This window comes from Erithacus rubecula (assembly GCF_903797595.1).
Source record: "Erithacus rubecula genome assembly, chromosome: W".
Lineage (NCBI taxonomy): Eukaryota > Metazoa > Chordata > Aves > Passeriformes > Muscicapidae > Erithacus > Erithacus rubecula.
This window is the reverse complement of record NC_136690.1, coordinates 3410678-3437608: the sequence shown is the minus strand read 5'-3', so window position 1 is coordinate 3437608 and position 26931 is coordinate 3410678. Positions and strand designations below refer to the sequence as shown.

General features: G+C 37.5%; 1 protein-coding gene across 5 annotated transcripts; it reads right to left on the bottom strand.

Moving 5' to 3' along the window:
- On the bottom strand, positions 1-26199 carry LOC306814057 (mesoderm induction early response protein 3-like). 5 transcript variants are annotated; one of them, XM_079329766.1, is made up of 14 exons: positions 24882-26199; positions 23910-24278; positions 23179-23203; positions 21570-21718; positions 17079-17213; positions 15040-15160; positions 12804-12889; positions 12538-12610; positions 10267-10418; positions 9746-9827; positions 6121-6215; positions 4150-4277; positions 3825-3970; positions 1-3724 (listed from the first exon to the last, which is right to left on the bottom strand). In XM_079329766.1, the coding sequence occupies exons 2-14, from the start codon at positions 23916-23918 to the stop codon at positions 3267-3269; spliced, it is 1659 nt and encodes a 552-aa protein (XP_079185892.1). In that variant the 5' UTR covers positions 23919-24278; positions 24882-26199; the 3' UTR covers positions 1-3266. The 5 variants fall into 5 exon arrangements, with proteins under 5 accessions (XP_079185892.1, XP_079185889.1, XP_079185891.1 ...); XM_079329763.1 differs by lacking the exons at positions 23910-24278; positions 24882-26199 and adding exons at positions 18544-18615; positions 23455-23524 and having other exon boundaries at positions 2833-3724; positions 6121-6212; positions 12804-12916; XM_079329765.1 differs by lacking the exons at positions 23910-24278; positions 24882-26199 and adding an exon at positions 23455-23520 and having other exon boundaries at positions 2833-3724; positions 6121-6212.
- Between the last annotated feature and the right edge of the window lie 732 nt (positions 26200-26931).

The window sequence follows — 26931 nt, the reverse complement described above, 5'->3', positions numbered from 1 at the left end:
TAAAGAAAAGTTCCCAGACATTTATTTCTGGAATTGTACACCTGTATTAAAGTACAACAAATAGAAAATAATGCTAAAAAAAAATAAAAATCAGTGTTTATGTACAAATATTAAAACCAATCCAACAATAGCGACTTCCTCTTGAACATCTGATATTAAAATCATGTCCCGATTGTCACAAAATTTGTTGTTATGCACAAGGTATTTGAATAACTGGAATCTGTTTTATTAAGAGGACTATAACCATACCTTCTGTATTTTACAACTGATAGTATTTTCCTTCTTCCAATGAAAAATATGAATAAAAAAATAGTAACCTTGTTATTATTTTATAAATTACTGTATTTAGTTTCCCCATCTGTAGATAATGTGCTTGTAGTGCTGGGCAAATAGTGTCCCTGTTGGTCAGTTTATACATTAGTTTACATTCAAAGTTGAAATACTTACCTAAAGACTTTGGTTAAATTAAGTACTGACATGTTCTACTTGATCTGAAGTTTTCATGCATTTTTGATCCTCAGTTTTAAAAGTTAAAACCAGGAAACAATTACACAATTCATTAACCTAATAGTCCATAATTTAGTACTTTGACCATGGCAAGAGGAAAACTAAACCTTGAAAAACCTAACATGAGAAGATGACATATGAGTAACTAAAGTAAAAGTATTGCTATAATCACAGCACCAAGTTACACTTCTAAATGAATCAGCTATCCCCTTCAGATTCCCTGTACATTAAAAGGATACATTTACCAACACTGCAATTGCCTGTTATGGATTTTTGGTTTGTTTGTATGACAACTATAGCAGAGGACAAAGAATTCATCACAGTCTGTTATAAGAATTGTAGTTCATCATCAAAGAACCAAGGCAATATAATTTCTTCATATGGTTGCAATTCAGTTATTTTCATGGTGACTTTCAAAATACAATTCTTTTAATAAACAGTAACAAGTTCTCAATTTTAAACGTTTCAACTAAGAGAAAAATAATTAAATCCAGCTTCTAAATGAAAAATTCAATAAATAGCTATTTTACATGGATAAAGTTATTGTGGTACAAATTTATGAATGTCACATCAAGCATGCACAAAAATGCTACTATACACACAAGTAGTCAGAAAATATTGAAATAGATATCTAAAAAGATATGAAGAATTAAATATTTACAAAATCTTGGAAATTATTGCCTCATTTTAACAAGGAATTAAAAGTAAACGATAACAGCTAGCTACCCAGCCAACAAGCTAAATAAGATCAGAATTTAAAAATCTATTAGACTAGCTGAAATTAGTTTTTCTCCCATAATTTTCTGAATTTTGGTCAAAAGTCTTTATTAAATAACTAAAGTGTCCATTCAACTTGCTGACAACCCAAGCCTTAGACAAGTCTCTGTCTACATTAAGAGCCCAGCAATGCATAGATAAATTGAATATATTACTGCATCAGCTAATGAGAATGGGCATGTTCATTTAAACACAACTGTTATAAGCATTCAGTCATCTTTGTATAATGATTTTTATACAGACCAGCCACTCACTGTAAACCCATAGACGTGAATGTATAACAATGAAGGATTATGACCAGTATTTTACAAAATTACATAAAATATGCCAATTCATAAAGAAACAAGTTACACAGTTCAGCACAAAACACAGCAGCAAGAAGCTGACAACTTGGCTAAAAATGTCAGAATACAACACAGGGCCAAGGCTATCCATTATTTACTGTGTACTTACTAGAATTCCATATTTCAGATGCATAAGTTAAGAACTGATTGCAAAATTATCTTTACTTTTGTCCACTGTGCTAAACTAATTTATTTTAATATGATAAATGTGCTATTGCATAAATGCTTTAAAGTAATCTTCATTGCAGTGCTGTAAAGAAAACTCCATACACTTCATCCATAACTCAGGATGTCAATGCAGTTCACAGTAAGGATAATAAATACCCTCTTCCCTTTCAAATATTAAAGTCACTACTTTCTAATTACTCAGCATAACCTTGAAGCAACTATTACAAATACCAACAATGCAAGCATAATCACAACAAGTTTGTGGCAATTAAATTTGTAATATGAACAGTGCAAAGAAAAAGTATGGAGGGAAAGGGGTAATCCTACTCATGTTCTCCCACAAGAATTAGAGCTAACATTTTCAAGAAAACTTCATGAATGGCTAAATTGCACTTGATGGTCAAAATAAGAATTTATTGAGTTGAAATAGTTGCTTTTATGGGAGATATTTTTACTCATCCTTTTCTATTAGACCAAAAGTAGTGAAGTGCTATTTTTGAGCTAATGACTTGTTAAACAAATAAATGCAATCCACACCAAAGAAAAACTTTCAAATACATACTTCAAGGTTCTACTACTTCTATATAAACTAGATAGTCCGCCAAAATTGTAACACTTTGAACTGCAGTGCTCCAAACAATTTGTCTTCCAAAATGCAGACTGTTTAGTGGTAAATCCTAAGGTGTGCAACTGTATACATCAGCTGTCTTAGGAAAGTTAAGTTACACAGGTGCATGAATCTTCAAAGTTGTGGACAAAACTCATCTAAATAGAATAGCCTAAAATATATCTGTTTAAGCCAGTAAGTTTAAAGTACACAGATACCTCTGGCAGCATAATTACTTTTGTGTAAGGTAGCCATGGCCTATAATTTTGCAACAGTCTCCAAGTGTAGGTCTTCATAATTTATTCATGTTATGTCCCTTATGCTAGCTTCCACCAATATAAAATTGCTGTTTTTTTAAACTGAAGTGCTCTAGTTTAGTATCACATGAAAGTTCCATTTTAAAACCTCCTTGTATGTTTGTGCAGTTAAAGAAATCCATCCCTGCCTTTATAAGAAAAAAAAAAAATGCTACATTGAGCAGGGATCAGGAATGGTACCTGTAAACACTGTTATTACACTGCATCCATTATGGCAAAAGTAACTGACTAAAAAGCCACTCCAATCAGTTCAGAACTTCTGTGCTGTTTTTGAAATGGTGGCCACTCTCTACAGGCTTTAAAATAAATTTGAAGCAGAGTTTAAAGCTGCACCAGAGTTCTCTTCGTTCCAAACTCTAACAAACATCTCCACATTTATGGACTGAAAAAAGAAATTACTCTTGGTAAATCAAGATATAGTTCTATACATAAAAAGACATCACTGATGTCAAAGTTCAAACTTCCAGTGAAAGACTAAGCAAACCTGATAGTTCCCATCAAGTTTACTACTACTGTATAAAGTACCCACTCTTTAGTTTTCCACAGTCATTCTGAGTGAAGGGCAGTATGTTGGTGAAGAGTATGGGTATTTATAAAACCATTTGTCTCATTTGCAGATAGACTGCTGAAGTCAGCCACTGAAACAGCCATTTTGGCACTGGCAATATGGTGTGTGTGGTTCTCAAAGTCCACACCAAGGTTATTTACAGAGACATCATTCATGAAAGATTCTGGGACAGTAATTCCCATTTTCAATCTCTTTGCAGGTCTTTCTGTCTCCTCACTGCACATGTTCCCTGGGTTTAACTCTGAGTGATAAAAGCCAGTCTCAAATAAATTAAAACAATCACTTTCACCATTGCTAGGCAAGTTAAGCAATTCTTCTGTTCCAACAGGCACATGATTAACTGGTGCTCGGGGTAAGCTGTCCATGGGAGGGAAGGCATCATCCAGGCAGTTCACAGCCGAAGTGTGACAGACTGTAGCTACGCTGTTTGTCAGTGCTGGAAAACAGATGAACATAAAATTTAAATGAAATAATTTTTTATATAGTTACAACAAAAGGTTTGTGGGTTTTCTTTGGTTTTTTTTCCCTTGATTTACCTGTCAACTCATTGGCAGTGATAGAGTTCAGAATGCTTAGCTGTTGAGCAGGAATGCTTTCTGTTTGAGTATTAGATGTTAAGGCTGAAGAATGTACTGCTCCACCAAGAGCTTCTGCTTCATCTACCAAACGATCCATGTAGTCCCTTTAAGAATATGGCATTCATAATGGGTTATTTACCAGGAAAACAAGGTCTAAAAATGATGATGGATTTATTCTCAGTTGCCATAGTCACTGCAGCTTTACACTGCAATGATGGGAAGAAAACTTATCTTTTACATTTGCAATTTGCAACAGAAAACATTCCAAGGACATTTTACTTACGTAACTCCAGGATGATGGTTATACCTCTTCTTTCCAAATCTTGTTTGCTGAGCAAAGTAATCATAACGTTCTGACTTTTTCCACATGTAATAGAAAGCCACACACTCAGCAACTGTTCTGGTTCTTACCTAAAAGAAGGAAAAGAGAATTGACAAGATAAATGCAACGCATTATGTTTTGTCATCTCTCCAGTCCCCATATTCCTGCAATATTGTTATTTTTACTTTTCTAGTATCTGTAACAAACAAATTAAATCTGAAGACCTGAAAAAGAGATCTACAGTTTCAAATTTCTTTACAGAGAGGGTGGTCAAACACTGGAATGGGCTTCCTAGAGAGGTGGTTGATGCCTGAGCCTGTCATTGTTTAAGATGCATTTGGACAATGCCCTTAAAAACATGCTGGAACTTTTGGCAAGCCATGAAGTGGTCAAGCAGTTGGACTAGATGTTCATTGCAGGTGCCATCCAACTGAAACAGTATATTCTATTCTAAATAATTACTACATCTGTTCTATTATATGCATTATTTTGTTTAGGTTTGTTTTTTTAAACAAGACTGAAACTGTATCTACATCTGAAGCATTTTGGTTCATAACCTACATAGCAATTTTTTTAACTATGGGACAGACTCTCTTAAGAAGTAAAACACTGAGCAACTGAATGACCCAAGAAAAGTGAAGCAGAAAAGACATTGGGTACTTGGAAAATTCTGGTCCATAGTGACAGACCAACTCACTTGCTTTGTTGTACTTTGGAAAAATATTTAAAAATTATTTATTTGTATCTCTGGTGAATTACTTTTTATGGATAAGGTCCATTTAAAATTTGAACCACCCAGATATTTAGCATAGGATAAGTTAAACCAAGTGTTGAACAGGATTAACTGTTGTTGAACAGCAACCACGACCCTATAAAGTTTACCTGAAATACAACAAAAGCACCAGTCTCCTGAAGAAAAACCTTGTGGTTTAACCCCCACCAGCAACTAAGCACTGCAGAGCTACTTGCTCACTTCCCCCCTCCAGTGGGATGGGGGGGGGGGGGGGAAGAATTAGAAGGGCAAAAGTAAGAAAACTCATGGGTTGACATAAAGACAGTTCACTAATTAAAAAAAAAACAAAAAGCTAAAAAAGAGGAAAATAAAACCCAAGAAAAACAAGCAATGCATAAAAACCCAACTTCTCACCATCAACCAATTGATGCCCCGCCAATCCTCAAGCCGCAGCAGCCCCCACCCACCAACCTTCACCCCCCCAATTTTATTACTGAGTAGGATGTCATATGGTCTGGAACACCCCCAGTCAGTTGGGGTCAGCTGTCCCAGCTGTGTCCCCTTCCAACTCCTTGTGCATCCCCAGCCTCCTCGCTAGCAGGACAGTCTGGGGAGAAAAGGCTTAGACTCTACATAAGCTCTGTTCAGTAATAACTAAAACATTAGTGTCTTATCAACACCATTTCCAGCACAAGTCCAAAGCATAGCTCATACAAGCTACTATAAAGAAAATTAATTCGATCCCAGTCACAACCAGTACAAAACTTCAAGGTGGTATCAAAACATACAGGAGATGTACAGAAAGTTTGGAAACACATATGCTGGCAACTGTACCAAATGATACATATACTAGATTTTAAAAAAAGCCCAATTCCTATTCTTCAGGCACAGAGGAGTTAATAAGAAGCAATTCAGAACAAGATTGGAACTCCTTTGTTGCTCAGAAATCAGAGTACTGATAGGTGACTACACTTTCTGAAAACACAAAGAGCTAAGCCTGTTTTGGTAGAATTACACCTTCTGAGTGACAAAAATAATTTTCCAATGGCATCAGAGGCAAAATTAGCACAGAAACACCAAGCTGGTTTTAATATGTGGCTCTTATTTCACTCTTCTGCATAGATTCTTAAAAAGGCATTGCTTTTACATTCAGCATCATATCATCTACCAGTTCTTCCATTTAACTGTAAAATACTAACCTTGTTTTTCTGTATGAGATGAAAGTCTTTTCCATAAATCAGAAGTGCATGTTCAAAGCCTCTGCATTCTTCTTCTGTCCATGCTGTCATCTCTTCTAGACAATTGCAAAAGTAGCATGATAAACTTATTTTCACTCACTAATCTTTGTGTTGCTAATACCTGAATCCAAACACAATCTAAAAAGAACCCCAACAGTTCAGTTATTTTGACCCATGTTCTTTCCTCTAACGTAAAGATATCCTACCTGAAATCTAGTATTCCTGCTTATAAAGACTTATAAAAGTCTGGTTACTGAAGTATTTTACCCTGGAGGGCAAAGGACATTCAAAAGACTTGATTTATTATTTCTTATTAAGTTTGTCATAAAAAAACTTCAAAGATTTGTTACATAATTTTTCTGAATGTTCCTTCTTGCACCACATACAAAGAACAGTGACTGTTGGAACAAGAGTGAAGGAACTGCCTCTAACTTTTTAAAGACAGAAGTAAATTTTAGCTTTATAAATTAAACAAAAATATAAGAAGGAATAAAAGCTTTAAAACAAAGTAGCTCAAACTATATGAGTAGGTCCGTTTTGTCTCAAGTTTTGTTGCTTCCATATCTTGATTATGGCTTTGGGTCTATATATAATAAAGGGGGGATATTTCAGGCATCTTATATTCATAGTAGTGATCTATTCAGTTGTCATTTAAAGCCAATAAGGGTTGAGAACAAAAACCAACCAACAGTCACATTTCAAAACATTTCTGGAAGCAGACACTGGAACAAAGACCTTGCTGCTTTCAGATGAAGGTGACAATCATTCCACTGCAAGTCCATTAATTTTGCACTCGTTACTACAGAATTCTCAAGCTTCAAAGAAGAGATGCCCATATAAAGTCTCCCTTTTATGAAATTATCTTGGGAGACGTAGATTTTTAATGTATATTGAGAATAGCAGTGAAGTTCAGTGGGTACAGATCACTGCACAATGATTATTCTAAGAGACAGACATCAACAGTATTATCACCCTTCACCATTTTTAATGAGGATATAAACACCATCTGATTTGGGGCTTGGGAGAGGATGAATGCTAGCCCTTAGGACAGAATTTGGGTCTCTAACACACAATCTCTCATAGAAGAGCTTTCTGAAACACTGTTTTGATATTCCTTATTGTTCCCTTCACTTTTATCTTAAATATTTAAGCTTTCAGAGCACCTAACTCATAAACATTCGAATTCTCCTTGGATCCAGTTCTGAGTAGGGAATATCCTCCAGAATACAAACTTACACCAGGGCTCATAGGCCATTTCTGCTTTATGGAACATGTGTAAAACTATAGGACAAAGAACTGTCTTTGCTAAATGATACAGTGATTTTTATTTAAGAGAATAATAAAGTTAGGGACAAACAAAATTGTTTTCCACTGTAAACTCAAGCAAACTCTCCCATAGACCTAGAGAATTATACAGTAGAACCAAGTTTAGGGTTGAAATAGCACGATGTTAGCAGTGATGAAGAGAGGGGCTCACTCATATCAGCTATATTCTCCTGATTCTCATATAAATGTCATCAGTTTATAATTGATCATTATCTCAAAAAGGTACTGTAATGTGGGAGAGAACTGCCTTATGGGAGCAAAATTACAACTCCCCCTCCCTTCTCCTCAGTCTGTATCACTTAAAATGGAAAAAACAAAAAGAAAAAAAGAAGGAAATAAAAGGTGTAAAATTTGATCCTGCAACCTTTATACAAATTGCAAACTTCTTTAGCAGAAATCTCCATCTAGCCAACAGTCAGATTGTCATAGAGAGGTAGCAAAATTATAAAAGAAAGGTCTTATAAAATCAGGCCTACTCTGCTAAATTAATAGCTGGTCTCTCACTTCTTCTAAGTGTAGCTAAATACTTTGCAACTTCCCATGTGAAAACAATCTTGGTATGAAAGGTTCATTAATACAAGAACCTATTCCTGGGTAAAAAACAAGTGCACTTGTGTAAACAATAAGGTTTGTCCCATGAGAACCCACAAAATAAAAATGTAAACACTTGAACCTTAGCACATACACACAAAATCATCTTCTGACCAATAAATGAAGTAGCACGAAAACTAATAGGCAACTGGAGTCAAACATGAGGTCTGTAAAAACTGTATAAAAATGCATTATGTAAATAAAGAATTGGCTTTTCTCACATGAAGAAAATGAAGTCTTGCATTGTTTATTACAACATCAGATTATACCTGAGTTATATATCTAATGGGAATTATTGAAAAACATCTGAAGGTCAATGCAGTCATCGAACACAGCCATCATAGCCAGCACAGCTGCATGAGAGGAAAGTCCTGCTCATCAAACCTGCTTTCCTTTTATGGCAAAGTTACCCACCTAGTTGATCAAAGGAAGCCAATTGATGTCATATTTTTGGATCTCAGTAAAGCTTTTGACACTGTCTCTCCCAGGATCCTTGTGGATAAAATGTCCAGCCCACAGCTGGATAAACACATCATGCGATGGGTGAGCAACTGGCTCATGGGTTGGGCACAAAGGGTTATAGTGAATGGGATGAGATCAAACTGGCCATCTGCCACTAGTGGGGTTCTGCAGGTCTCCATCTTAGGCCCTGTGCTCTTCAACATCTTCACTGACTTGGACACAGGGCTGGAATGGATGCTACGTAAGTTTGCATATGATACAAAATTCTGAGGAGCTGTTGACTTCCTTGAGGGCAGAGAGGCCCTGCAGAGAGACCTTGACCAGTTAGAGGACTGGGCAATCACCAACTGTATCAAGGTCAATAAGGGAAAGTCCTGGAATGTACACCTGGGATGGGGCAACCCTGGATGTATGGACAGACTGGGGAACGAGATGCTGGAAAGCAGTGCTGCAGAAAGGGACCTGGGGGTCCTGTTCAACGGGAAGTTGAATATGAGCCAGCAGTGCCCTGGCAGCCAAGAGGACCAACTATGTCCTGGAGTGCATCAGGCACAGCATTGCCAGTCAGTCAAAGGGAGGTGATTGTCCCAATCTGCTCTGCACTGGGGTGGCCTCACCTCAAGTCCTGGGGGCAGTTTTGGGCTCCACAATATTAGAAAGATATAAAGCTAACAGAGTGTCCAAAGGAGGGCAACAAAGATGGTGAAGGGCCTTGAGGGAAGCTGTACAAGGAGGATCTGAGGTCACTTGGCTTGTTCAGCCTAAAAAAGAGAAGACTGAGGCCAGATCTCATTGCAGTCTACAACTTCTTTGTGAGGGGAAGAGGAGGGGCAGGTACTGATCTTTTCTCTGGTGACCAAGAAAACAGCTCAAGCTGTGTCAGGGGAGGTTCGGGCTGGATATTAGGAAAAGGTTCTTCACTCAGAGGGTGGTAGGGCACTGGAAGAGGCTCCCCAAGGAATGTTCACAGCCCCAAGGCTGCCAGAACTCAAGGACTGTTTGGTTGGATTTTTGGGGTGTCCTATGCAAGGCCAGGAGTTGGATTTTGATGATCCTTGTGGGTCTCTTCCAATTCAGCATATTCTATGATTCTATGAGTAATCTGTGCTAAAGAGATCATGGAAAGTGATGTGCTTAATAATCTGAATCTTACTCGTGTGTTTTCTACCCCCTCCAAACACATGCTTCCTAAAAAGCAGATACTCACCCTGAGATGCCTTTCCATTTGAGCAGTATCTCTCAATTGCTTCTTTAACATTATGGCTACTTTTAAGAAGTTCATATAGTGCCTATAAAATAGAAGTCATCTTTAGGATTTTTGCAAACTTTAACTCTTTCTATCTAAATTTCTGAAACAAGCCTTTCAGTGAACATATCTAATGTAAAAAGAGGATATATCTTTATACAGGATGAAAATATTAAAATAATCAAAAGCAAAACCATCCAAATGTTAAGGCATGGTTTAATTAAGCAAATGTCATACATTATATGTAATAATTCGAAAAGCGGTATTTGTCAACAGCATGCCAATTGGAAACATCATAGATCACACTGCCAACATTCAAATACTCAATTTTAAGCATGTGTTTAAAATTACAAATAAGATCCTGACCCCAGTAACATCCAATTTAAAAAAAAATATTGCTGCCTTCATAATACAAGGCAGAGAAAGAGAACACATTAATTACAAAGCAAGGTGCCACAAATGGAACAGGATATAAAATATACTTGTTCATTGTCACGTGTATGTAGTCCTTCAGGAATTCTGCCAATCATATTTTCATTTCCTGCTCTTAAGGAGGTTTCAAAAAGGTATTCTTTAACTTTACTTTCTGAGATCACATCAGGTTTCCAAAGTAAATGGTCTTCATTTTCATAGGCTGTTAAAACAGAATTAATTATGTCAAGCGTGACATTTTTAAGGCTAGAACATAAAAAGCTATTTCACAAAGAACAGGAATACAGAAATAATCAAATCAAGCACTGTCATGCCACTTTCAAATTGCAGCTCATTTTTTTCCCAAAAAGCCTTAGTTTAGAGAGAGACTACAGTGTGGTATGGTGAAGAGATTCAGGTTCCATGAGGATGAAATAAGGGATTGGCTCTTGAGACAGAATCTCTACAGAGGAGCAGCTTGTTGACAGGTAGATGATTCAAGTCAAATTATGCATATGCATTAATCTTTATAGAAAAAACATATCAAAACTACTCAGTTTTATTCAGATGTTTACAACAAATAAGCTATAGTTAACAATAAAAAGTGTACTTTAATATTTCAAATACTACATATAAAATAAAAAAAGAGGTGGCAGCTAACTGGTCATTTTCAACTAAAATTTGCTATAACTTACTTAGCAAAATGGAAATCTAGGTCTCAATGTGGTAATTTCTTTTTCCATTCACTAACAACTGAATGCTGTTAACAACTATTTTACAAGCAATCGGGATGTATAGTCCTCCTTCATAATATACTGAAATCATGTATGCCCCTCTTAAGTAGCTTATTTGAAATATATTAGAAATATTCAAGAGTTGGCCTGAACCCTTGTCTATGTACAAACACATTTAAATTCTAGATTAAACTAAATCCTTAACTCTGATCAATAGATGTTTACACATAATGCTTTATGTACTTTCTTGGCAATACAAATGAGAGTTATTAAATTCAAACACACCCAAGTATAATGGTAGTTACACTAGAAGAGATGAAGATTTGAGAATCTCATATAAGGAAAGAATATTAAGATAAGACAAATAAAAAAATTGCATCTCCTTCTAAAGTTCTATTATGACTTAAGAACATTGAAAGCTTTCAGGCATGTTACAAGTGTAAGGTTTATAGAAGAGCAGAACTGCTTTCTAGCACAATTTCAGTAGCTGGGACTTCACAGCAGAAATATAAGCCCCTGTTTGCCATCACAAGCTCTTCAGGGAGTACAAAAGAGGCTTTTACAGAATCCTCCACCCTCTCCAAGCATTGCTGAGCTCAGCTTCAATCTCCATTATCAACCAAGACAACCCAGCACTTTTTGCTGGAATCCATGCCTGATATTCTCAAGAGGAACTCCTCAGGCTCTTCCATCTGGTAGCTACCTCTTTGCTCCTGGCTATGCCAGTGAACAATACTCTCTCTGATTCTCCCTAGCACCAGCTTGTTCCAGAGAAAGTTGTCAGATTAATGCCTTCCTGATCATCCTCTGGTTATTGGCCCTTCTTTAGTTCTTGACCAAGTCAAGATGTGTAAATAGTAAAAGGACTATTCAGATAAAACTGGTTTTCACTCTTTTATTTCTTACAACCAGTAAGCACCATGCTCAAATCATAGAAAACTTCCATAGATCTCTTAAGCAACACAAGAGATGTTAATTTGCTAATGTTTTCAGCCAGTGAAGGTTTCTAAAGGTACCAAATAAAATTCTCTTTAATAAAGTTATTTCTTCTACTCTGGCACAATTTCAGTTTTTACCAAAATTTACACAGCAATAATATTATACTTAAAGCATCTTTTTTTTTTAACACAAGGTATATCGAGACCTACATCTTCTACTCATGCTATGGAAAATTCAAATAGTTCATTGCTTTGTTTTTCATAACCGTTTTGTAATTCACACTGTTGTGCTTGCTAAAAAAGAAGCAAAGAAAAATACTGAAGATCTTCAATGTAAACTTAAATGTTCATAGCCCAGTTATGATATCCTGATGAAAATATTTACTTCTTGACCCACAGTTTGTTGCCTCCCAATACTGCTAGATACTTCAGAATTAACACTGTAATCCACCCTCCTATGTCTTCTCAAAAATATCCTCTCAAACTTGTAGAATCACACTTTATGGATATAGTTATGTGGTTGCATTACTTCAGTTGACTAGGGGTTTTTTGGTTGGCTGGTTTGGTTTTTTTAACTAAATCATTGAATTTATCTTATAAATTTAAATAACATTTTTCCATCAGCCGCTATGTATAAATATAAGATAAAAACTAAAACAGAATAACTTACCCTTTTCATTATCATTGTATCTGCCAAGGAAAGGTGGAATTTCAGCCTGATACTGTGAACCAACCATTATTTCCTGAAGATGTAACAAAAATAATAAGAAAAGAGTATTAATATTCTGTGCATGGAAGCATTACAAATTCCATTAACATGAGATTTTGCAGATAATTTCAGAATTAAGGTACTATTTTAGATATGCACTTTAAATTTAAATGCATTTTTTAAATAGTCAAAGTTTTCTTAACATTTTCTTAAGATATAGTTATTACCTTTCTCAAATCTTCAGATGAATTACCATTGTCTGCCTCTATGTCTTCATCATCTGATTCCTTATCTCCATCACAGGTAGTGTTTGCTTCAGACACAAATAAGTTAGTTTTAGCTAGGAAGAATTTTCAGTTCAAACACACAACTACAAGATATTCTTTACTTTGGAAAGGAGCCCTACTTTTATTCTGGAAGACACTCATCACCAGTCTGTTGATCTACATTTCTGTCAAACTAGAATGAAGTCAGAAAGCATTGGTGCTTGCATATTGCAGAAATTAAATATTTACCATTATTGCAACTAAGACAATATTTCCAACAGTCAAAAGGAAATTAGATAATTTTTCTTCATTGATTTTCTTCAATAAATGCTTACACCTTATAGGAAAGGTATGAGAAAACCAGAAAACTTCCAGGGCTATGACTTAGCCATGGGTTAATCACAAAGTTGAAGGCAAGTCTTTATTACCTACTGAAGCCTTTAATCTGAAGTTTTATTTGGCATTCAAAACATTCCTTTAAACAAGGCTACCTCAGCAAGGACTAAAGATATAGTAGACATACAGAAAACAGAATAAACAAAAGATAACAAAGACTTACTCCTCTTTATTTTTTTTTCCTTAGGAAGAAATACAGCAGGGCACTCCAAGTAATTAAAATACAGTACTCCAAAGAATAACTCAAATTTTAGAATTTGGAACTCTGTGGTTCTGGGTTCTGAAGTAATTCAATTTTTTTATTTTATCCCCAGCAGAATTGAATCTATAGTTCTGATAAGATGAAAGCTATTTCATATTCTCAATTTTCAGTAATAACATGCTCTTAAATAGTGTTTCAATTTTAGCTTCATCACAACTAAATAGAATCGTCAACATCAAGGACAATATCCAAGACGATAGACTGAGGCTCCTCTTCTGTAGTCATTACTAGAATCCCCAGCCTCTTTTTGCTGTTAGAAATAGCAGGCAAGAAGCTAACGTGAATGTGTCAAAAAGCAACATGCCTGGATAATAATATGCAATTATTTTTCCAATTAATCCAAATTTAACAAATTGGCCTATGTGTTAGGCATGTTTATCTTAAAATTGAATGTTATCTTAAGAAAAATGGACAGGGATCAGAAAAAAAAGATGGAACTGTCAACAGCACAGAAAACTGACATTTCCCTCCCTGACATGGTGGATATTTGATTTTAAAATGCTCAGTCAAAAGTTCTAATAGAGAAAGAGCAACATTCTGATAGAAAAAACACAATAGCTGAAAGCAAAGATGACCATTTCTTAATCCTGAGTAAGATGAAGGGGCTAATAATTCTTTTCATAAAGTTGCCACACTCAGTGTCATATTCATTAACACTTCACAAACAATGTTTAAGTGCCAGCAAGATTGGGGTTTGCTTAACTAAAAAAGAGCATTATAATTTTTTAAGTTTTTTGTATCTCTCAAAAATGCCTTACATTACACAATCAGCAGCATGCAAAGGGCTACAATTGCTGATGACTGAGCATGTGCCCTTTGTCATCCCCATTCTCTAGAGGGATGAAATCCCCCAGAAAAAGCTCGAAATACCTGCAAAATTTAAATTGTCAGAAAAATCCTCCACAATGTCTATTGCAGTTAATTTGTTCACTGGTGTACTAGAGTTGGAGCAATGAGGAATATCTCATCAAGGTTGGATAACTGAACCAACGGTTCTTGGATCTTTCCCATAATAGTTCCATGGGTAGTGAAATTTTGATGGTCATGGGTTCATAGGCCCCATCCCATATAAAAGCACTGGCTCATGAACTCCTATGGAAAACCATTGAATGTGTGAAGGGAAATAATCACAAAGAAACCAAATTCCACTTCACATCCATAGGCTGAATAGAGGAGTCACTGGCTTGAAAATAGCAGCAAACATTTTAGTAGAGAAACACTAATTTAAAAGAACAGGTTACATATTCATGCCATTCACCAACACACAGAAAATTAGAGTGTTCCTTGACACACACTGACTATTAATTATGAAAAGCTACTGTATTTTTAGGAAAATTGTGATTGTGCTTTGAGCACCATATTAAATATAGGTCTTTTAGGTAATCAATACCAACCAAAGAGAATATTCACATACAACATCCTGCAAAGCACTGTTTCTCAATCCCGCTCTGCAATTTTGATATTTTAAACTAGAAAGCTATATAGTTTATAGTATATGGTAAGACTTTATGAGTACTATTATAAAATTAGGTTTCCTACATCGTAACGGCCGAGGAAAGAAGTCAGTAGCCTCATGTGAAGTAACTGATGGTGTCAAGTCATCAGCAGAGGACTGTGTTTCTTCATCATCACCTGACAAGAGGTCTTTAGCTATTTCTTCCTGTATCATTAAAATAAAAAAATAAAACTTCAGACAGACTATTAAATATAGACTAGTGAGCATTTAGATTCAGCAAATTGTAAGTCATGCTAATTAAAATTAATTATTTTACCATAAGCAATTTTAGCGGACTGTTCACTATTAAAAAGCTAATTCATTCCTAATTCTCAAAAGAAATATAACCATTTGTAGGAGAATAGTTTGTAAGGATAGTAAAGAAGGCAATCTTTTCCAGTGAATTTCAGCTGTACTGATTACCAAGGAGTGAAGAAAGCCTTGCCTGCCCAATGAGGATGGGTGTTATAAAAGAGTGGGCTAGCTAGTTGAGAGTAGGATGGAGGATTAGTCTGTTGTAGTTTGAGATGGAGTCTGCTGGCTGTGCTATGAGGAGATAAGGGGTGTGGTTGTGCAAGGGACAGATAAGGTAAGAAGACACTGTGTAAGGGACAGGCAGGGTTAGGTGACTGGGTAAGGGAGAGCTTGGGGTTACCCAGTCACGCAGAGGGAAGGAGTTAGTGCTGTGTGGAGCTGCCTGTGAGGAAAGGAATCAGTACTGTGTGGAATTGCATAAGAGAAGGCACGAAAAGTTTTTAATAAAGGACTGGTGGTGGTGCCAGTCATGTCTGTCTTGACATAACTGCAACAACCATTCATTTCAGAGTTGAACACAGAGGTTTGTTTCCCCCCTTGTCTTCTGTTAAAATAAATGCACAAGCAGTAACCCCTGCAAGCATCAAATCTCAGATGTTCATCCGACTGCTTTTAAATAAAAAAAAGTGAGTGGAAGCACTTTCAATTCTGTCATTCTTTACATCACAGACACCCCTTAAATTTGGAGGCGGGGCTAAGTTGGTGAACAAAAAGCCAAACCAGAAGCCAGGCACTTTCATAGATTTTTCCTGAGAAGAATTATAGATAATAGACAAAAGATAATGGGGGGGGGGGGGGAAGGGCAAAAACGTGTTTCCTCCACTACCAGACATGCTTGAACCCTGCTGTATAGTGATTAGGGAGGCAAAGAACTATATTAAACAAGAAGGCAAGTACATTTCTGTAGCCTCAACACAATGGTGACTCTTAATGAGAATCAGATGTGCAGAGCCATCACTATACTTCTTGTAGTTTATAATTTCATCATACTTATGAAAAGCAAAAAAACACATGTACTTACTACCTACAGATTTTATAATACAAACTACTAGCTACATGCCTTATAGCCAACAATCAGATTCATTTCAGAATTCAAAGTCTCTGAATCATAAAAACTGTAGTTTCAGGTTTCTATATTCAACAATGTGATACATATAGCAATTGCACAGAAAACAAATCTCTCACCCCACCCCCGAAGATGAGTTTGTTTATAAATTATATGCATTTGAAAGAAACATTTCAAAGCACCCAGTAGTGCACTTTTCAAGTTATCCATGAAGGTTTGATACGTGACATGTATTTTCGAAGCCAGAATTATTATTTCTGGACATTGCATACATTAAAATTAAATACAGAACTTTTCAGAAAAAAATCCTACTTCTATAAAATAAATAGAAGGAAATCTATTTAAAGTTCTCTGAATGTGTTTTATAAGAACCATTACCTTATTAATTTCTCAATTGTAATAATATAATGCAACTAAAGTTGCTATGCATTTGTGTGATAATTAAATTCAGATCCCAAATATCTTTGAAAAAGATTTAGAAATGCAATCACAGAACCATTAAGGTTGGAAGACTTTTAAGGTAATTGAATCCAACCATAAACCTAACACTGCCAAGTCCACCACTAGTACAGTAACTCTTAATTGTATGTTGAAATTGACAAAGATATGTATTTTGTAACATCAAGAGAGTGAAATATAAGCTGAGGTCACACAGATTTCTAGTTTTAAACCATAATACAGGGGAAAACAGTTCTGACTTACTTTATCTAGAGTCATATCTGGAAGCTCATCTGCAAGTTCACTTGGAGAGCTATCCACACTGGAACCAGCCATAACTGGAATTGTGGGTTCATAGCCATAGAATGCCAGTAAATCTTCCAACGGCATGTTTCCTTCCTAATACAAGATTTACAAACATTTCAATATATTGTCAAATACTTGCAAACAGTTCAAACCTAAAAGGATAAGACATATTTTGAAAAACAAAAGTAAAAAACAAACAAGAAAAACTTAATTGAAAGCAGGAATCTTGATTAAATATCTAAAATATTTTCAGGCATGAGACTGAAATAATTCATAGCTGTCTCTTGGCACATAATGAATTCCCATTAAACTGTTGAAGAAAACTATTTAGTAGTTGAAACTAGAGTAATTATTAAAAATTTGCTCCTTATCGGATTCATACTGTAGAACATGATTTGCCTGTATTTCTTCAAGACAGTAGATAGACTAGGAACATTAACAATCCCCTTACAAGAAATGCAGAAAAACCTGAAAACTTTAGTCCTATAGAGTTAAAGTTGCAAGTGTGCAAAACACCACAGAAATAAACCAATGTAGCAATCTTTTATCCCTCCTTTGCATCTTCTGCACAATACATCTTTATAACAACTGTAGAGAAGGTGGTGTAGTTTAACCTCAAGTAGCAACTAAGTACCACACAGCTGCTCACTCCTCCTCAGTGGGATGGAGGTGAGAACTGAAACAGTAAAAGTGAGAAAGAAACTCATGAGTTGAGATAAAGACAGTTTAATCATTAAAAATAAACTTTTTTTTTTAATGCAAGGGAAATAGGAGAAAAAAGAACCACAGCAAAACAAAGAAAAAGGTATATAAAACCCAAGAAAGACAAATAATCCAAATGAAAATAATTTTTCACCAACAACTGATGCCCAGCTAGTCCCCGAGTAGTGGCTTCCCACCACCATTCAGCCACTTTGCTTGTTTGATCATGGAATACATTTAACATTCATGGATAACCTGTGCAGTGGCATCAAGTTGACCTCTCAATCATGAGCCCATTTGTATGCTGCATCCCTTCCTACATATTCTGATGTGCCATGGGCCCATCGAGCTGTAAATAGGTCACCCTTCTGTTCCCAGTCCAGATCTACCTGAGCCACTTCAATCTCAGCAGCCTGATCCACCTGCTTATTGTTTCACTGTTCTTCAGTGGCCCGACTCTTGAGTACATGAGCATCTACATGACATACCTTCACAACCAGGTTCTCTGCCCAAGCAGCAATATCTTGCCACAATGCAGCAGCCCAGATGGGTTTATCTCTGCACTGCCAGTTATCCTGCTTCCATTGTTGCAACCACCCCTACAGGGCATTTGCCACCATCCCTGAGACAGTGTAGAGATAAAGTATTGGCCATTTTTCTTGTTCAGCAATATTTGTAGCCAGCTGGATGGCTTTCACCTCTGCAAACTGACTCGATTCACCTTCTCCTTCAGCAGTTTTGACAACTTGTTGTGTAGGACTTCACATGGCAGCTTTCCAACTTTGATGTTTTCCTACAATATGACAGGATCCACCTGTAAACAGGGCATATTGCTTTTCATTTTCTGGTAGTTTATTATATAGTGGGGACTCCTGAGCCTGAGTCAACTCCTTTGGCAACACTGAAGTTTCAACCAGTTCACAATCACTTTCAGAATTCCTGGGTGGTTGGGGTTTCCCATTCAAACCCATTGTGTGATCAGTGCAACCCACTTACTCCATGTAGCATCAGTTGCATGATGTGTAGAAGGGACCCTGCCTTTGAACATCCAGCCCAACGCAGGAAATTGAGGTGCCAAAGGAGCTGTGCTTCAGTACCAACTACTTCTGAAGCTGCTTGAACTCCTTCATATACTGCTAATATTTCTTTTTGAGGCTGCCTCTTCTGATTTTCTCTCCTGCTCCCTGTTAGAAGCTTCTTCATCTCTTACTAAACAAGTTAACTTCTGCTTCCATTGTTTCTGCCTCTTTGGAATAGCCAGGGCATCTTTTTCTTTCCCCCCAAATATTCTATCACTTCATTAGGATTCTGCACTTGTTCAAGAGTGAAGTTCTAGACCATTGGAGGTGTAAACCTTTCTAGACACATGTCCATATTCTCTCACATGCCTTGTCACCCATAACCAAACTGCCACAGGGCCTGGGTCATATTCCTAAATAGCTTGTTAACCTCATTAAAAGCTGAAGTAATATTCCTAAGAAATACAAATAGAAGTATTTAGACTATCCAATGATGTTCAAGATACTGAAAAGTTATTGTAACAAGGGAGAAAACATGACGAAAGGTGGTGGTGAAGGTGCCATTCTCTATTACCTCCACAAAAAAAAAATCTCAGAGGAAGTATAATTGTTAATTGTCTCCATGAGATGGTACCTGAAGTACATTAATCTTTAGTACAGAGCCCAAATACCAGATTAAGCTCAAGGCTAGTGTTTTAATAATAAATCTTGCAGGCAAAACATCACTAAGCACTACAGAGCATAGCAAACTGCAAAACCCAACACCAATCTTTAACATGTACAGCAAAAAGAGAGAGCATGGCATAGATCAGACAAGCTAATATCAGGAACAGATAAATCAATATCATGACCGGCAAATGTTAACAGATGTAAATTCTTCCTAATAGTATGGTCAAATCTGTTATCTCAAACCATTCGTTCCCTGTTGTGGCTTAACCCTCGATGGCAACTAAACACCACAGAGCCACTCCCTCCCTCCCCCATAGAATGTGGGGGAAGAGGATTGGACGAGTGAAAAAGAAACTTGTGGGTTAAAATAAAAACTGCTTAATATTTAAAAAGGCATAATAATTTCTTAAAATTGTAAGGAAAAGAAAAAATAAAAAGAGGGGGGGAAGTAAAGCCCAAGAAACACAAGTTATACAAATGAAAACAGTTGCTCACCATGAACCGACCAATACCCAGCCAGTCCCCAAGCAGCAGTGCAGTATAAGAAGCAGAAAAGGCCTTGGCTCTGTGTATACTTTGTTCAGCAATAACTACAACATCAGTGTGTTATCAACACTGTTTAAACACAAATCCAAAGCATAGCCCCATACTAGGTACTAGGAAGAAAATTAACTCTCCCTGACAAGACGAGTACAGAAAGTAATACGAGAAAAACAGCTAATGATACAGAAGCAAAAAATCAAGAGAAAGGCTTAGTTTATAACTCCTTTTTTCCAACATCTTTTGACTAAATTATTTTACTAAATATCATCATACTTGCATCCTAACAGCATTAATAAAACAAACTGTGGAAATTTTTTTAGTTACCTGATTCAAATTATCAAATAATTAGAAATATTTTCTAATAATTTATACCTTTAAAAGTTATATTACCTTAAAAAAATTCTTGTTGAACTTATGCACTAATTAAACTACTTGTTTTCTTTAATCAACTAAGGTCCTAGTCCTGCAAAGACTTTTCACAATGGGTAAATGTAAATTCATGTCCAAGTCTTTCCAGGATTGGGACATAAAGTACTAAAGTGTTTAAGATGAGTGGCTCTCAGTTCTTTTTCCTTCTTTTATAGAAGCAGTAAGATAATTTTGTGGAGTACCAACTCCATTTTAACCACCAGACTTGGCAAGCTGCTTTGCTATTATAATTGCAAGTTCATAATTAGCAAATAATATAACTGTAAAAGGTAGCAAGGCAAAACCAAAGCAAACAAAAACCTCTGAAGTTAAGAAAAAAATTTTTAAATGGACTACAAAAGCACAGCCTCCTATTTAATGCTAAAAATTACACTTTACTGGAAGTCTGTTGATCAAAATCTGCAGTTATGCTGAGTTGTGTAAGTGGGTCACTGAATGGTAATGCAAGCAGCATCAGTTTGTGGCTATTTAGCATTCAGCAGGCATTTAAAAATGGGTGATGCATTGACACAGATGAACGAGATGTAGAAACAGAAAAAACATGTAATTAAAGTACATAAAAAGGAATAAGAAGAGTCAAGGAGCACACTGGTCATTTTGTACACCCAGCAAATGCCAAACTGATGGAACTGAGGTATAGAACTACAATTTATGTAGCAAATGAATGTGAAAAATGTGTAAAACAGGACTGTGATTCCAAATTGGAAAACCAAAATCTGACCAGCAGAAAGAAACACAGCTAGCTATCACTTAACATACAATTTAAACTTATTTCCAACTTATAAAATTTAAAAGTGACAAGTGATATTAGATAATAAGACTTTAAAATCTGCTTCAGTAATTTATTTTCCAAAGTAAAAAAGTTATTAAATGAAAAAGATTAATCCGAACTTAACACTAATAACTTTGAGAAACTAAAGTCAGCCTTCTTGTGAGGAAGCACTGCTATATCCTAAAAAAAACCAACTCCAAAGGCATTTTGCAGAAAATTGCATTATGCAATACAAACTAAAGAACAGGTTAAGTGGTCTCTTCACAAAAAGCTACAACATATATGGACATTTAGGAGAGAGCAAGTCACTCTTACCTTTTCTAAATCTTCAATTTCAGAGCTGAAATTTTGGTTTTCTTCCATCATTTCCTCCTCTTCATCAAGAGTTCGTTCATCATCATAATCATGTTCCAGCATTTCAGCAGAAGGGTCAAAGTCATGATCCTCAGAGGATAAAGAGCCAACTATCAAAAAACCTTAATTTGAGTAATTTTTTTCCTATACCAACATATGAAATTACATCACAGAAAAAATAAGGTTGCATGAGTCTTTACATACATAGAACTCTCAATGGAATAAATGGAACAAATTCTTAACTACCTGAAAAATTCAACTATTTTAGCTGGTCGTCCCTTTTTGTATTGTAATAGATACAGTTTTCTCTCTTGCAGTAGAGTACTTGGGAAAGGTATCTAAACTACTGAAACAAAGTTTCAGAAAGTACAGTACCAAATTAATATTTTACTGAATAAAAGATTCTTTTAAAGATCCTGGAAATCATCATTAAAGTATAACATCCACATGTCACAAGATTTCAGATGCTGCAAGACACTGATTTATAGACTCAGATTCTATTTCTATTATTCATATGATAACTAGCATAGCTTTTCACTGATTAACAGCTAACTTAGGTTGCAAACCAGTTTCCTAACAGCAAAATAAGCAGCAAGACTCACTTCAGATTAGTCTCACAGATGATATCTTTTAATAAAACTAATTTAACTCTTAGTAATTGATCTAAAAAGGAAAAAAAAACATAGCAGGGTTTCAAGAAATATAGAGGGAAATATACCAGAAATAACAAAACATTTCTAATGGATCACAGTAACTAACAAGTCATTATGACATCTCTGTGGTCAGACACTTTTTATTACCCAAGAGGATACTCATAAGTCATAAAAGTATTGTTGCTATTTTAAGTACATTTGTTAGAAAGCACTATATTCAACAAGTTTCTAAGATACAAATATTCTGTACAGCAATATCAGTGTTCTACAATGAAAATTATTGAAATGCAGGGTTGTTTTGTTTTTCAGTGTTCACTTTCTGAAGACTTTCATGATGGAGAAAAAAAAATAGACTAGGATATTTCTCATTCACCTCTAGTTTCCCCTTCTAGTTCCTACATACTAGAGCTCAGCCAGTGCCAAGAGCAGGTAGGTACACAGAAGCAAATGCTTTCCCCGATTATTTTTCATGAGTAGCCCTGCTGATGTTAAATAGGCTTCCTTCTGTAAATATTCCAAAGAACCTTAACAGTAATTAAAACCTTAACAATTACATATCATTATGATTTAAAATGTTTTCTGATATTATCAAGAAATCAAAAATTTATACAACCCTGCAGTTATCAGCAACAGAAGTGATCTCTCCCCAGGCTACATGGTTTTACTGAGATGCTGTCTTAAAAATGCTACAAAACTTTATTTTCATTTTGGGTTCTGAGCAGCCAATTACTAACTCTAACCAGAGGTAAGGGAAGAACTCTACAGAGCACACCTTCTCTTAAAAATCAAGCAGGCACTTAGTTACATGAAGCATTAGGAGAGCTACGAGGCAACAGAAGGTAAATTTGGGAAGGAGGAGGGAGACAGCATGCAGGCGGCAAGGTAGGTACTGGGGTAGAAGGTGGGCAAAGACGAACCTGGGCTCGAACTCCCAAAGGAAGCCTGCAGGGAGAGAAAAGAATGAGGTGAAACACGGGCTCCAACCAACCCAGCAGCAGGTAGAGTCTCCATTTAATGCCCCCTTCCATACCCTCCTCCCTGGAGCTGCTCCTTTCCCCCGCCAGCTCCCGCCCTACTCGCCCCTCCATCGTGTTCACCCTGTCCTATCCCTCCTTCTCTCACTCGTTCCTTGCCTGTCGCTCTCCTTTTTTCCTCCTCCCCTGGCAAAAGCCCCCCAAGGAGCCTCGCCTGACCCGGCGCTCCCACTCCTTCCGACCCCGGCGAGACATGACAGTGGCAGGCAGAGGGAGCTGGACTAGCAGCCTCTTCCCCGCTGCTAGGCCAGGGCTCGCTTCTCCGCCCTCCCGCCGAGCATTTCTTCATCGCCCACGCTGCGGCGGCGCAGCCACTGGCCCGTCCCGCGCCCTCCGTGGCTTAGTGCGGCGATCGCGCGTCTGGCCACGGCTTGTCGGCCGCCCGCGGGAGGCGAACTCGGGACTCGCGATGCGCGGCACTCGCCGTGCGGCCTAGTCGCGCAGACTCCCAGTGCCCAGGCGTTGTAGGTCGCCTCGCTGGCCACCCCACGTCGCCGAGCCGTCCCATAAGCGCCTTACGAGGATGGTGAGGCGGGTGAAGAAGGCCCGCCAGCAGCGGGACCTCACAGAGAACCAGTCGAACTCTGATACCCCAGCCCACTTTCCCTGCTCACCTCCGCCATATTGGGACGATCGAGCTGAGCAATAGCGTTGCGCCGAGTGCCCGGATGAGGCCGCTAAGCCAATAGCAGCAGCCGAGTTCTAGCCGGAGACAGCCAGGGAGTGAAGAAACTGAGAGATCAGCAGGACTGAACTGGGGCGGAGGAGGTAGTGCTGGGACCCCGCCTCCAACGGCGCCGCGGCCTCCCGCTCTGGCTAGCGAAGGCGCTCTGCCTGCCCGGCCCGGAGAGGGCGCTGGACGCCCGCCGCGGAGCCTAGGCTTGAGGGGTGCGGCTCCGGCCACTGTCCTCGCCTCGCCGCCCGCCCGGGGAAGCTTTGGTCAGCAGAAGCCGCCCGTTACGGGGCGAGATGAGCGGGAGTCGCTGGTGTGATAATTGATAAATGATTCGTGTTAATCATAGAAGTTTTGGAGTTTGTATAAACCAGAATACTTAAAATAAGAAATGAACATAGACCTAGATAAAGGGAAATATATTATTAAACCCATTCTGTTTAAATCCCTCTGTTATGAATATTATGTTTCCTAAATAAGTTGTATCTACTGACAGCTTGCAAAACAAGGCTTTCCCACAGCCCAACAGATTCTGCAGAATCAGATTTCCTGCCTTTGTGTGATCAATCACAAACTACATACTAAAGATCAGGCTTCCTACTTCTGTTTTTTATCTACCAAGACCAGATGGTTACATGACCAATTGTCCGAAGAACTGTCTCACGGAAGTTTGGAAGTTTCTTTGACCACTACTGCTTACCTTGCAGAATTATTACAACAAAACAATAACAATTATTGCTTACTACAAGGAAAACCATACTATATAAAGGGAGCTGCAAACCAAGTTCGGTGGAAGCGTGGAGTGGGCGGTGACCCCTCACGTTTTCCCCAGCGCGCTGCTTGCTCTGTCTATATAAAATAAACCAATCTAAATTTTGCTGAATATCGATACTTTGTTTCTCATTTATAACACTGGGGCCCTGAGGCCTGCTGGAGCCAAGGCAATTCGGACGTCCCCTGGTTTCGGCGCCATGCCGCGCCTATCTGAATCAGCTTGTCTGTGGCTGCAGCGACTTGCAGTCCTGTTCCAGGGCTGGGAATGCTGTGGGGGAATATTACCCTGCGGCCAAGTAATACCCGGGTTTGTGACCTACTCTTCATTCCGTATTGAGCCCCTTCCTAAGTGCCGGTGTCGAGTAATTATGCGAACATGTTGCATCATAAGTGTCTGAAGCAGAAAACAAAATGCCAAAGCCTACAAACCTTGCTGTTGTTGATTGCCTGCTGTGGATTAAACAGAGAAAGTGAAATTTACTTTGCAGTGGCTACTGTGACTAAAAGTTGAGGAGTTTTACGTGCAAATTAATATCCATTCCATTTTTAGTGCTTATTTTTTTGTCCCAGTGCACAGGAAGTGGGAATTTAGCCGTTTTCGACTTAATCCCAGGCTATAAAGACTCATGCTTTTAACTTTAGAATTACACGTTTCTGCCTTTGGCCAAAATAGCATCTGCCATACTTGCTATATAGAATATTGATCTGCTGGAGGAATAGTATGCATCATAGTGACACTCAGTTGCAATAGTGCCCCAGACTGTGTCCCATCCTGAGAATTTGGGAGCCTAAAGGCTGTATCCTGAAGTGAACAGTTTCTAAACTGGGTTTGCAGACAGTGCAGAAATTCCAAGCTAGTTTAGGTGATTAAGTAATGAAGCTCCATACGTTTTAATTTATTCTGTTGTTGCTCTGAGAAACAGAGTAAATTAACTAGTGTCAGGTGCTGCACTGCTGAGTCTAGTCTACTTCCAACTGTCCAAACAACACAGCAGTCTAAGATGTAGACATACCTGCTCTTAATATACCTAGGGGTAAGATATTTGCAAAATAAATTCCCAAGACTTTGCAGAAACACATTTTTTAGGAAAGTTCTCACAATCACAAGCAGCTCCAGCTGTACCTCGTTCTCTGATCTCTGATCTGTCTGCCTTTTTCCAAAGTTGTATACACAGATTAGAGTTATCAGGTAAAAATGATCAGTGACAGGCTATGTCAAAGCGTGTTGTATGTGCTCGAAAATTAAGGAAGATTTAATACTTTCCACCTTTGATCTGGAATGCCATTACAACTGACTAATGTTCCTCAGCACTTTTCAGTTTTGTTCACTCCAGATAGAGCAAACCCAGTTCCTATCCCTGTTTCCTTGAAGCCTCAGCTCTGGCAAGGCAAAATATCTTTCTATGAACACAGAATGTGTAACATACACAGACCTGCTCATGTAACTGACATAATAGCACATAAAGTCAAGCAGGAAGAATTCCCAATTCAGGGAAGTACATATTTCCTACTATATGCATTTTCTCAATAGGAATTCTCCCTGATTTGGATGCAATTAGCTATTTCCTAACTTATAAAATATTTTACGTCACAGTCTTTCAACTATTTACAGTTCTGTGCAATTTTACAGAAAAATTTTTGCTGGTAATTTGACACTTAAAACTTTTATCAGATTTAGATCAAAGTTTGTTGTTTATAACTCAGACCACTTTGACAAATTAATATGAACTCATAGCTCTACCGCAGCAGGTCATTAGGTGTGTTACAGGGCTATTGTATAAGTTGCATCAAGAATTTTGAAAAAATTGCAGTGCTCAGAGTTGTAATTGTCAGGAAAATTAATTCACAAACACCATGTTCAAAGAGGAGACAGCGGAGTCCTGTAACTTTATTCAAATAAAGGGAGAGGCCATGGGCATTTCCCACAGAATCTCAAACTGTTAGAGGACACAGCCTCCTTTTTATCCTAATTTCCCAGCCGCATTTCCCTCTCTCTTTCCCCATTGGCTGAGGTACTTGAGAGGTACATAATTCCCTAATCTCCTAATTTGAACCCCCTTTCTAATGTGAATCCCCCTCCCTTTTCTTTTTCCTTGTCTCTCTGTTCTTTTTCTCTAAATCCAGGGATTTAGCACAAAGCTTGGGTTAATAGCAGTCTGTGTGAATTAGTGGAATTCCTCTGGAATTTA

Excerpts from the sequence above, each read along its gene's own strand:
- LOC306814057 (XM_079329763.1), bottom strand. The coding sequence starts at position 23,490 with ATGTCTCGCCGGGGTCGGAAGGAGTGGGAGCGCCGG. Across the intron at positions 15,161-17,078 it reads CAGATATGACTCTAGATAAA|GAAGAAATAGCTAAAGACCT; the intron begins GTAAGTCAGAAC and ends TTAATGATACAG. Across the intron at positions 3,971-4,149 it reads AACCATCATCCTGGAGTTAC|GGACTACATGGATCGTTTGG; the intron begins GTAAGTAAAATG and ends ATATTCTTAAAG.